The 12513-nt window shown below is 43.1% G+C and overlaps 2 protein-coding genes across 36 annotated transcripts in view; one reads left to right on the plus strand and one right to left on the minus strand.

Moving 5' to 3' along the window:
• HNRNPA2B1 (heterogeneous nuclear ribonucleoprotein A2/B1) lies at positions 1-12512 on the minus strand. Of its 34 annotated transcripts, none has more exons than XR_006935416.1 (13): positions 12328-12512; positions 8215-8325; positions 7275-7421; positions 5509-5719; positions 5017-5118; positions 4856-4936; positions 4292-4354; positions 3764-3883; positions 3404-3526; positions 2622-2704; positions 1540-1776; positions 1169-1299; positions 1-348 (listed from the first exon to the last, which is right to left on the minus strand). XR_006935416.1 is itself a non-coding variant. In XM_015281462.4 (11 exons), the coding sequence occupies exons 1-10, from the start codon at positions 12355-12357 to the stop codon at positions 2643-2645; spliced, it is 1050 nt and encodes a 349-aa protein (XP_015136948.1). In that variant the 5' UTR covers positions 12358-12512; the 3' UTR covers positions 1-348; positions 2622-2642. The 34 variants fall into 34 exon arrangements, 23 of the variants coding, with proteins under 23 accessions (XP_015136948.1, XP_025002967.1, XP_040537829.1 ...); XR_003073560.3 differs by having other exon boundaries at positions 4847-4936; XR_006935417.1 differs by lacking the exon at positions 12328-12512 and adding an exon at positions 11283-11604.
• The window catches only part of CBX3 (chromobox 3), a 13867-nt gene continuing 13220 nt past the window's right edge, over positions 11867-12513 (plus strand). For both annotated transcript variants that reach the window (XM_040675354.2, XM_015281285.4), the window contains exon 1: positions 11867-12129. The gene's annotated coding sequence lies outside the window, so the exon portion shown is untranslated. The remainder of the gene's footprint in view (positions 12130-12513) is intronic.

Genomic DNA, 12513 nt, shown 5'->3' on the forward strand with positions numbered 1-12513 from the left:
TTTGGTATAAAAAAATACTTTATTTTAAAGCTATGAAAGTTATAAAAATATGTAGTTAAACCTTCAACTCACAGAACGTTCGCTATTTTAACATTAGTAATTGGTTTCTCCTAACGAATCTGAGTTTTATTCGAAATGTTTACAAGACAATTATTACTATCATTTAAAAAACCCAGCATTACAGGGAGCTGTACTAATTGTGATATTTTATCAGTATTCATTTAACCTCTAGGTTTTTAATGAAGGCAGCAAAAACAACTATTTTCTGATGATACAGAATTTCTTATTTCTTGAAGCGTTTCTGTGGTTGACCACTTCTTCATTAGTTACCTGCAGCATGGCACCTTCCTGCCAAAGAAAAAAAAAGTGTATCTGAAGAAGTTTATCACATATGTCTAAACCAAATTACCAATAGGGGAACTTCAGCCATTTTAAAAAGAAGTATAAGCAGTTCACTGGTGTGTCTAACACAAAAGGAACAGGACTGTTGTTAGCTGAGTCCACGTTCTTCAGTAATTAGCCTGTCAAAAGCAATGCAACTTTGAAATTAGGATGTGGGCTTTTTTTTTTTTTTTCTTTTTTAATGTTTTGGGGGTTTTTGTTTAAAAACCAGATCGATTATAGAGTACGCCACCCTTACTCAGATGACTCATTACTTGGCAAATTTTCATTAATTTGAGGATCAAACGTTCAATGCAATGAGAGTAAGGCTGACTGAATTTGGCACTAAGGTTTATTAGCTGCAAGAACTATAAAAAATGGTGGAAACCTCATGATTCTAGCCAAATTCCAATTTAGGTAATTACATTGTACACTCATAAAATACCACCTGCAGTTTCATTCGAAGCTTTCACTTCTCCTCCTAAAGAACTGCTTATGCAGTTACAAGAATGGACGACACATTCCTTCACAGAGGCAGATGTATTCTGTGGTGCATTTTTTTTTCCTTACACGTAAACAGTCTAAAGTTACTTGGGAACCTTCAGGATGAAACGCGTTATAGATTACAGTAGACAAGACACGTAACAACAGAGTTCATTTTCAACAGCACAGCGCTACCTTCATTGCATTACCTTGCAACCACCATAATGCATAGTCTCCCAAGAAAAAATAAAATGTTGCAGGATGCATAAATAAAGTTGTATGATTTAATTAACATGTGACCTACCATTTTAACTACCAACACCAGGGATGGAACCCTTGCAAAGCTTTACTAATGGACACTTGCAGGTCTCATTTGTTCAACTGTAGCAGAGTACAGTGGCAGCAGTCTATGCTTGTCCAGGATTCATATCATAGCTAGATTCCAGTAGGAAAAAAATATGTTAAGTAGCTGAAATTAACAAAAATCTGTATGTAGAAAATTTAATACAAGAAAACAGGATTCACATATTTCTCTTCAGTTGATAATTGTTAACACAATTCATTGCTATGTTAAACTACATAACAACAATCACTATACTGAAAGAATACTGTCACATAATATTAGTTTCTCAGTTTTGAAACATTAAGAAAGGAAAAAAGTAAATAAGATCTTACCTAAAGAAGTTTAACTGAAGCTTAGAACTAAGTTTGCTCTACTCCCTCAGCCTTCGTTGGCATCCTTATACAACTATTGTAGTTAAAGCTTTGCAGAAATACAGCGCAGCTTTTTAAGACTGGCTGAACTTAGTGACGTTTTCAAGAGTTCTCTTGTACTAGACCTGTGTCCCTGGAAGAGTACCTCGCTGGGGATATTTCCTTTCCTTGCCATTGAAGAAGCAGCATCTAAAAGATCTAAAAAGGTGTTTCTCCTTGCAGAGATATCCCTTAAGTTATCTAGATACTTTAAACCTGATCATTTAAAGACAACATACTTTTTTTTTCTGACCAGCATTTAATTTTACACGTACAACAATAGCTTTGTATTATTTGTGGGACCTTATACTACCCACTCCTTTCCTTATTTTACAATGTTAAAAAAAAAATCTAAAATTACACAATATTTCCTTTAGAATTATTTTATTAAATCATAAATGTACAACAGCTTCTTAACTCTACACACGCACTTAAATTTTTAAAAGGAAAACGTTATGTCTTATTACACCATGATCCTGGCTAATAGCTTTTCAAAACTTTGAGAAAAATCTTAAAAAAGGTTTCACATGTCACCTGAAACTTACAAATTTAACATTATCAAAGGAATGCTTCTACACTTACAAAGACCACTAAAAAGAAACAACAATTAAAAAGCTAAGAAACTGTCTCAAAGGCATTTTTACAATCCTTCCTCCACAGTAAGGTAATGTTATTAAATAATCCAAATCCATTCACAAAATGGCTCTCTGCATCTGCTCTGGTGTCTTCTGCCATACCACTGCATATTTATGCATGACTGAGATAAGTGTTTCCTTAACATTGTTATTTCCATAACCTGAAGCTGTTCTGTTACCTCTGGGCTCTCATCCTCTCCTATTTATACAGTGAAGCCTGTTTCAACAGAAGTAAAGAGTAAAAAAATAGGTTATGAAATTATTCAGCTAACCATTTTTTATAGGAAAGATAATATCCTAAAAAACTTTTAACTCCTGCAGCTACTCTCACGAATCACTGCAATTTTAGCACTTAAAAAACATACTTACCCATGGCAAGCTTGCAGAAGCTCAGTAACGGCTTCTCCCTCCATATCCACCACTTCCTCCACTGCCACCGGGACCATAGTTTCCTACAGTTACAGAGAAGTGCGAAACAACAGTTAAGTCAGTGCACTTCCATCTAAGAATACTTCTGACTACTCTATCAAAATTAACATCTAGTTTACTTCCAGAGATGGCCTATCCACAGCTTTTAACATTTCATGAAGTTCTCTTACTAATGCCCGGGAAGTGCCACAACTACATGCTGAAATCTTAGAAGACTCAGCAGGGCCACATGTAATTTGATGTACTGCATAGTTTTGAGCCTCACTACGAAGGTGGAGTTTACTTGCAAACTGAACCTTACAAGAAAGGGTTTCTTGTTTCAGTTTCCATTCCGCAAGTTTTATGCACCACTAAATAACATTTTGACAACTAAAAGCAGAAAATGACAGGAAAAGGTGACATTAGAACAAGAAAGCAATAGGAGAAATCCCAGTAAGTGTAGTGCATGTTACAAGCTGTGCTGCAAGTCCTTACTAATTGGAATCTGCAAGATGTTTTTTCTAATAGTCTAGAGGGGAAAGAGGCAGGGGTACTGTTTTCCCCAAAACAAACGTTGCAGTCTTGAGTTGGCTGCAGTTTTTCATTGATCTCATATACTACACAGAACAAACATGGGTACTGTGCATCTATTGTAGAAGCTAGCAATTTTTACCTATCACCCTCCCACCTCCCCAAAGGACTGAAGCTTGCCCAGTCTGGCTCCAAAGGATATCAAGACATACCTCCACCATATGGTCCCCCCATGTTCCTGCTGCCACCAAAATTTCCACTCTTCATTGGACCATAATTAGAAGGCTGCTGGTTGTAGTTTCCAAAGTCGTTGTAGTTTCCACTTCCATAATTGCCTGAATAATCAATACAAGAATAGACATGTCTGGATGAGCTACAATGTCCACAGAATTCTCCTTATTACACAATTAAAAGACAAAATGATACAAGTAGTCCAGCAGCACGTAAAATCAGCTGCTTTTTCATTCCATTTATAAAATTGAGCTTGCTTACTCCACCATAAACCTCCCAAATTTCATATGATTTGCACTAATTTACAACTGAAACTTGATCACTTCAAGCCAGTAGGTTACCTCCTCCATAGTTGTCATAGCCACCTCCATAGCCCCCACCCTGGTTGCCATATCCAGGTCCTCCTCCACCATATCCTCCTCTTCCTCCTCCGTAACCAGGACTGCCACCGAAGTTGCCACCTATGACAATATAATCCTTTAAAATAAGCTTTCCAGTGTAGAAGGTAACCAAGTTCTACACAGGCTATTTTTCTGTTGAGAAGTCTACAGGGGAACAAAAAGGGCAGGAGTTTCAAGAAGATACATATCCAACTCCCACCCTAACTGAATTGTGACTAAAACCCACTAGCCAGACTGCCTAAAAACATCAATGAAGTGACTTGCTACTATTCTAAAGAGAAGGACGTGGTTGTTCAAGACATAACCATGCAATTTCCCACATCAGGTATAACGTGAGCCAGTATTTATGTGTTTCTTAAAGCCAACGCAATACCTATGGCACTCTGAAATTTTACATGAATAGTAAATGAATGTATAGCAGTTCTAAGTGAGAGAAAAAAATAAAAACACAAACAGAAGCAAGCTTACCTCCAGGCCCTCCACCATATCCATTATACCCATCACCAAACCCACGGCCACTCCCATACCCATCTGTTGGAGGAAAAAAATATATATTTATTTCAATTCATCTGTAGCAAACTGATTTCTATCTAAACCATATGACCTTAAGACCCAAATCTCACAGACTACTGAAGTACACACACTTGAATTTGGATCAAACGTATGTGAAACAACCTATCTACCATTCCTCTACACCACCTACTTTCTTGCATTTGTAAAGTGCTGGGTTAGCTTTGAACACAGCTAACCTGGCTTGCTTTTATGTAATTTAAATGTTTAAGAAAGAAATCCCTCACCGTGAAGCTCCTGAGCACTGCATGTAATAGAATCCTCTAAAAATTAAGCCACTTGAGTTTTCTGAAAAGCTATCTCATCAATTTGTGTACTGTGCAAGAGGTTTGCAAGTCCTCTTTCCCAAAAAATTTTTAACGCTTACAGATGCATTTCCATTAAACAGCAGTAGCTTACCATTACCCAGAACCTGAACGATGATGTGAACAAAAACAAATGCTACAAACATGCCTGTCTTACCAGCTCCCCCTCTGAAATTGCTGCCAGGTCCTGGACCAAAGTTGCCACCACCTCCACGTGCATCACCAAAACCGAAGTTCCCTGTAACAATTTAACATCTGTAAGCAGCAAAACCATGAAAAGTGCACAAAAACAGACTATAAAGCATTAACTGCACATACCTCCTCTCCCACTCCTAGAATTTTGAACTTCTTGCATTTCCTGTCTAGAGAGGGCTTTCCTTACTTCTGCATTGTGGCCGTTAATGGTGTGATACTTCTGCACTGTAACCACATGAAACAAAACACTGTAAGCATTCAAGTACTGATCTGGCAACAAGAAGAATCTCAAGCTACCAAAAATGCAGTCATTCCCAAATTCGTCCATATACACTCCCTACTGTTATTTAAAAAATTATAAATAGTTTTCATTAGATACTATTAGTATCTAATTAAATACATTAGATACTAATTAGATTCATTAGATACAAACAGATTTCATTAGGTACTGGATTATTTGTGAGAACAGGTGTTTTAAACAATTCACCACAACTATCTTACTACATTCACTTAAGTATTCCTATTACCTATTTATTTTAAATTTAACCTCACACAAGTACCATGACTGTAAGCATCAATACTATCAAATAGAGCAGCGAGATGAAGATTACTTACATACAATTTTATCCACAGGATCATGGTCATCAAATGTAACAAATCCAAACCCTCTCTTTTTACCAGACTGTCTGTCAGTAATGATTTCAATAGTGTCAATTTTTCCATATTCCTCGAAGTAGTCACGAAGGTGGTGCTCCTCAGTGTCCTCTTTAATACCGCCAACAAATAGTTTTTTCACAGTAACATGAGCACCAGGTTTTCCAGATTCCTATTAAAACAATTCTTCAAATTACCTCAAAGAAAAGCAATTTAGCAAATCATTTTTTTCAGGATTTTGGGAATGGAATACTAAGGTTTTCAGACACTGAGGTAGACTTCTTTCAGTGCATGTTCGTAAAACCTCTTTATGGGGCAGAAGGTAGTAGCTGTTCTCCCCAAACCCACGTGGAGGTTTTAAATGCACTGATAAATGACTGGGGGGGGAGAAGAGGTTGTGGATGCCCCATCCCTGGGGGTGTTCAAGGCTAGGTTGGATGGGGCCCTGGGCAGCCTGATCTAGTATTACATATGGAGGTTGGTTGCCTATGGCGGGGGGGGGTTGGAGCTTGATAATTCCTGAAGTTCCTTCCAACCCAAGCTTTTCTGTACTTTTGTGTTGTATAATGAAATGTATAAAAGCAAATGAAAACCCTTTAAATAGAGAAAACTGTGAGACCAACTGTTTGAACAATTCCTTAATAACAACAAAAAAAACCACCAAAAACCACGCTTTAGTTAACTTAGAAATATATTGACTTCCTCTATCCACCTCTCTAATGGCAATGAAGACTGCATTCCACTTAATAGCAAAGCTGCTTCAACTGCAGCATACCCACAGCTCTGCACTAGAACAAATATAACTCTCCACATTCCTTAAAAAAAATTGAGAAGAAAGAAGTATTTTGAGCATAATATTTAAGCAGCTGCACTAGGTAGGAAGGATTTATCCCTAAAGCCCAGTAACAGCTTTGTGTGTATAAACAGTACGCACACGTCCTGCTTTGTTTTAGTTATGTTTTTCAAAATGCTAGTCAACACTGCATTCTTCTGAAAACTGAATGAAAACTGCTAATAAAAGTACCACTTCTACATCAGGGAAAATGGAAATTACCACCCAACACCTAATTCAGTTGCAATTCATCAATCCAAACACATTAAAAATGTGGGTCACACTTTGTGCCTGAAGTGGTTAAATCCTCTCAGAGCTCCAACTATGCAGAAAACACTAATGTGCACTTGCTCAAATATCTCAATGCTACAGTAACCCAGGTATACTGCCATACTGTGTGTGCCCATCTAATTTATAGCCTGGATTTTAAAATCAGATGTGCAAGGAGCAAAAACATGAATAGTCTTAGGCTGATTTTGATTGTCACCACTGGAAGAAAAGCACAGTTCCCAATACCGTGTTCTCTCTTTTTTATCACTTCTGTCAGAGCTTACAGAAATATTCAGAAGATTAACAATAGTCCATTAATTTGAGGTCTAATAACAATAATGATCCCAGAGAAAAGATGGTCTATAATTTACCTAATTACAGACATCCAACACATTTCTGCTAAGAATACTTTCAGACCTCAGTTTGCATCTCTTGCAGACATAATTCATAACCAGAATAATATATAGCCACTATAGCGATAACAGTCAATGAACAGACTAGAAACGTGGAAACAGTTTCCCAGTCACACCCTTTCAAGATAACGGACAGTTTGAAGAATGCATAACCAAAACACAGAGTAGTCTCTCAGAGCATGAAAAGTATCTGCTTTCAGTCCCATGTTTACCTCTCTAGCCACAGCTCTCTTAGGCTCCACCACCCTTCCATCAATTGTGTGAGGTCTTGCAGCCATGGCTGCATCAACTTCGGCCATTGAGGAGAATGTTACAAAACCAAATCCCCTTGATCTTTTGCTTGCAGGATCCCGCATTACCTGAAGACAATGAACAAATTTAAATCACTTCTGCATGTCTCACGTTAAACTGAACAGCAACAAAATTTGGAGAAAATATGAGAACTTAATCTAAATGTAGTTACATGTGAAGCAGCAAACTATACTGACCAAATACATGAGCAGCATCCACATGGTATCAGAGAAATTCAGAGTACTACTGTCCTCTAATACCCTACCAGTAACTCGAAAAGTACTCAGTAGCAACGATTCGTGTTTATATACATATATGTTTGTCTAAAAACCAAACATTTGTTTCTACCTCTCTGAAGACCACACGTTTTAAATGTAGGTTCTGAAATACATATTTACTGTTCCGAATACAAGACTGGTGGAACAACTACGGCAGAGGTAATAAGTATACAAAAATCACAGGCTGCAGAAAGCTGCCCACCTCTAGCTTCAACAGAGCTGCTCACCAAAGTAGAAGCTTTCTTCCAAAGGTCACTGGTTACACAGATGCTGATGCAGTAGTGCACTTGGCACCCCCTAACGCATTTCAAGCGTTGACACCCGAGTTAATTTTGAACAGCTGTAATCAGCGGTTAGAGATAATCTGAGAGATTGCACGGGAAACAAACTGAAACTTATCAGCAGTGTGCAAGAGGAAATCTGCGTATAGCTTTGAAGGACTGATAAGTATGAACCAACTGCAGGAACTTTAAATTTAACATTAAATCTTCTCTCTTATATTAAGCTATTAACTAAACAGCTCCCCTTACTATAATTTTTACACATTCCACATTATCACTGTGCATTAGCAAGCCAAACTTACCACGCAATCTGTAAGCTTTCCCCATTGCTCGTAGTAATTCCTCAAGCTTTCCTCTGTTGTTTCAAAGCTTAAGCCGCCAATGAACAGCTTGCGGAACTGCTCCTTTTCCCTCTATCACAGAGAAGATTAGGTTAATAGAAAACTTTTTACAACTGCGTTAGACAAAAAACAACGCTCCAAACTAACGAAGTGTCCTCATTACAGGAAACATAAATCCATTCATACTATCTGATTCTATTCCAGATATCAAATATTTAAAAAAATATATAATTCAAAGTACTGCACATCAATACTATCAAACTATTTGCACAAACCATTAAGAAATAAATAAAAAAAGAGTTAAAACATTCTAGGCCACTGACTCAGATTTTATCATTATTCAAATGAAGTACACTGGAAGATCTGTAAAATTTATCTAGGATCCAGCAGCACCAGATGCATCCCCTACCAACATCAGCAACATCAAAACCAACTGGGAAAAATTCCTCCCATTTCCCTTTAAGTGCATGAACTACATTTTCAGAAAAAAAGACTTAATCACTTCTTGAAGAAATTTTCACTGAGCTCATTCAGCAGACATTTCTGCTATGACAACAAGTGAATCATTAAAAAAAAAGCCCAAGGCTTGATAAGAAGATATTACATCTCTTTTGTAGGCAGTAATCATAATGCAGAAACTAACAGCCTTTCAACCCCCAAGTACTTAATATACTAACAATGCAATGTAAATGTTCTTTTCCATAAGCAGTAGCATCACTGGATGATATATACTGCTATTCCATATGCCAAATAGCAAAAGACCCTTTAACAAACTGTAGAATGTCACGATCTTGTTTGAAGGAGGTAACTGTCCAGCTAGGCTTTCTCCCAAGAGCACTTAAATGCAATTATTATGTCAGTGTTACACTTGCCATTTTAAAAAGGAAAAATGTTCTTTTAAATAACGAGACCTAGGAAATGAAATAGCACACTGCTCAGACACTTTGGAAAGCATTCAGCCAATCCACACGCTTTCTGAAGCTGTCGGAGGCAGGGATGATCTACAGCTACGCAACATGGAAGACGTTATCAGAGATGATACTGAATTGGTTTTGTCAAAAAATGCATTGCTGTATTATCAGCTAAGAAAAAATGCAACAACTACTGACTTTTTCTTTTCCACTTCCAAATATGTATGCTGTTTAAGAACACTTATTTCAACGTCGCTTAAAAGCATTACACCCAGCAGTAGATTCAAAGTATCTTTTCCTCTCGGAAATATAAAGCAAGCTAATGCTGTCCCTTTGATGTAGAGACAGGAAAAATTAGGGAGGATAGTTTTGACACAACAAACCCACATTATATGAAGCTTCCCTTCAGAGAATCATTCGAACAGAATGAGGAAAAGGATGCTCTATTTGAGACTTGAATTAAAGCTACATGTTGGAAGCCGTGCTATCATTTCTGGCCTGGGTGGGCTAGCAAAGAAACATTCACCAGTGATTGCTTAAAATGCACAAATGCCACTCTCTTCCGACTACTTCAGTTCAACTGCTTCAAGACTAAGCACTACCTATTGGCTTCATTGGCCCGTGAGAGATGCTTTTCCCCACACAATTGCCATATGTGCATACATCAAATAGCAGAACTACGTTAAAAAGTTGAGAATTGGGCATATTGACTTTCCCACTAAACATTAAGCCTATATTTGAAAATGAAAGTCCAAGAATTCTACCTACCAACCGTAATAACTACATTTGCTTTTTAGAGAGCAAACGGGTACCAGGTATTACTGATAAACAGAACAGCTGCAAGTTCATCCATCGCTCATCGATCATGTACTGTCCTACCACTACGTGCCCTAGCCAAAGCAACAGGTAGGCATATGCACAGGTCAGGATGTGGCAATACATCACTATCACTACACGAAAGAACAATACTGTGCAAAAATATCCTAAATACTGCTCCAAAGGCTCCTAACGTAGGCGCTGTCTTACATGTATTTAGTTGTGAGTCTGCAACCACAACCCCACCAGGGCCCAGCTGCCTCTGGTAACCGTGCATTGATGCTGCAGTTGCAATGTGCACGACTATAAACTGTTTTAACTGCAGTCCTTTCCCGATATTTGACGAAAACCCTCCACTAAATACAACCCGCTGCCTCTTCTACCGCTCTCAATACAGAAGCCAAATGAAAAGCCTCCTAGGATGCCTCCGCAGCACATTCTAAGTCAAGGGCAGACTGCGAGTGAAAATCTTAGCAGCTCCCCAGCATCTTCAGTCAGAAGCCGGGCGGGACCCCCAGCATGGCGCTGCTCCTCCTTCAGCCCGCCGCAGCGCCTCGCCGCGCCCCAGCCCGAGGCCGGCCCGCCCCGCCCCGCCGCCTGACGCCGAGGGAGCGAGCGGGGAGGCGGCGGCTCCGCCATGTGGCGGCTATCAGCAGAGCAGCCCCGCAGCCAGGGAGCAAAATGGCGCCCGGAGCCGCCGCCTCCAGGGAGCGCGGCGCGGCGGGAAGGACAACTGCCGGGAAACCGATCCCAGCCTACCGCCCACCAGCGCCAGGCGAGCCCTAAGGGCTGCGCGGAAGCCACCTGCCGCGCACCACCGCACGGCCAGACGCGGGGTGTCAGTTTGCAGGCGCGGCCTCCCGCACCCCTCCCCCGCCGCTCTCGGCGCCGCCATTTTCCCCCTCCCCCTCCTGCCGCCATTACCGGCAACGGCGCCGCTGCTGCCCTCGGGGCAACTGCGCGCCTCGGGCCGCGCTGCCACCGATCTCCATCGCCGTGCCCTGAGATCACCTGCTCCGAGAGCCACCTCGAAAGACCTAACCCGCCCCCGCCTGAACCGCAAGCATCCGCCTCCCCTCGGCAGCAACCCGGCCCCGACCACCGCTTCCAGAACCTTCCTCCCCCGTCGCTGCCCTCCCCCGCGCAGAGCGGCCCAACAGCCGCAGCGCCTCCCGGGCCCGCGCCGACTGAGCTCAGCCACGCTCCTCTCTTAACCCTCAGACCCGCAAAAACGCACTCCCTGCGCGGAGCCGAGAACAGCACCCCCTTAAAATTGAGCCCCGGGCCGCCCCCCACACGTACCATGTTCTTCATGGTGGCGGTCCCTGCCCGGCGCAGCGCACGGCCCTCAGCAATGGCTGCCGCAGCTGTTACGTAATTTGAAATTCAGCTCCGCGCACTGCGAGCGCCCTCCTCCTCCTCCTCCACCCGGCCGCGCCTCCGGGGTTTAATTAAAAAATAGCTCGGCTCTAGAACCTAAATCAGTCCTGAGGGGCAGCGGTTCCGCACAACGCCCCTCTGTGTTTTTGTCACCTAATAAAAAGTCATCGACGCCGTTACTAATGGCCGTCTCCGAAATGAGCCGAAGGAGTCGTCCTCGCCGAGCTTATCCGCTTCGGCAGTCGCCGGAAACAGCCGAAACAGAAATGGCAGCGCGTTCGGCTCGCTTCGGCGATTTCCGGAATCAGCCGACACCGACGAAAGCGGCACTCGGATCAAGTTCGGCAATTTCCGGAAAAAAAAGACGCAGAGCTCACCAACTCCCCAACCCACTCGGCGATTTCCGACAGCGGAAGAGCTCTCTAATTCGTGCCCGAGCGGATCCGAAGCGGCCCGAGCGTCGCTGGCACAGCGTTGCTTTCCTCCCCCCCCCTATTCCGGAAATTGCCGAAGACTGCACCTCGTAGTGCGGAGTTATAATTAGCCGCAGCGGCCCCGCACCCCCACCACCCTCTGCGGGCGGGAGCACGGCACAACGCAGCGCCGCGGCCCCCTCCCCCTCCGTTCGGGCGGGAGGAAGCGATAACCCTGGAGTTCGGCCCGGCGGAGAGAGGCGGGCCCGGCCGCGGCCGGCCGCGTTCCGCCGGCAGCCACGCAGCGCTCACCTTCCTCCCGCCCTCCCCTTTCCTCTCACGCGCGGCGAGAAAGGGTGAGTGCTGCCGCTCAGCAGCAGCGACACGGCGCCGGGCCTCCCGCTCTCTCTCTCCCCTCAGCCCCGCACGGATCTCCGGCGGCCGCCACGAAATGCCTTTCCCGCCCGCCTCAGTCCCCCGGCCGGGCCCTCTCCCGCCCTCGCGGCGGCGGCCATGATGGCGGCGGCCGCCCGCGGCCCGCCGGCCGCCCTCACCCAGTCGCTCTCTCTGTCGCCGCGAGGCATCTTCCTCCGTTTGGACGCCTGGCGCGGTCCTGCGCTCGCCCCCCGTGGGACAGACGTCTTGGCCCCCTCCTGTGCTGGCGGCGACAACGGGAGGAGGTTGCGGCTGGCGCGTAGGCGGCGTCGTGCGCTCTGCCCCGTCAGCCGCCGGCGCGTTCG

This window comes from Gallus gallus, chromosome 2 (genome assembly GCF_016699485.2).
Source record: "Gallus gallus isolate bGalGal1 chromosome 2, bGalGal1.mat.broiler.GRCg7b, whole genome shotgun sequence".
Taxonomy (NCBI): Eukaryota; Metazoa; Chordata; class Aves; order Galliformes; family Phasianidae; genus Gallus; species Gallus gallus.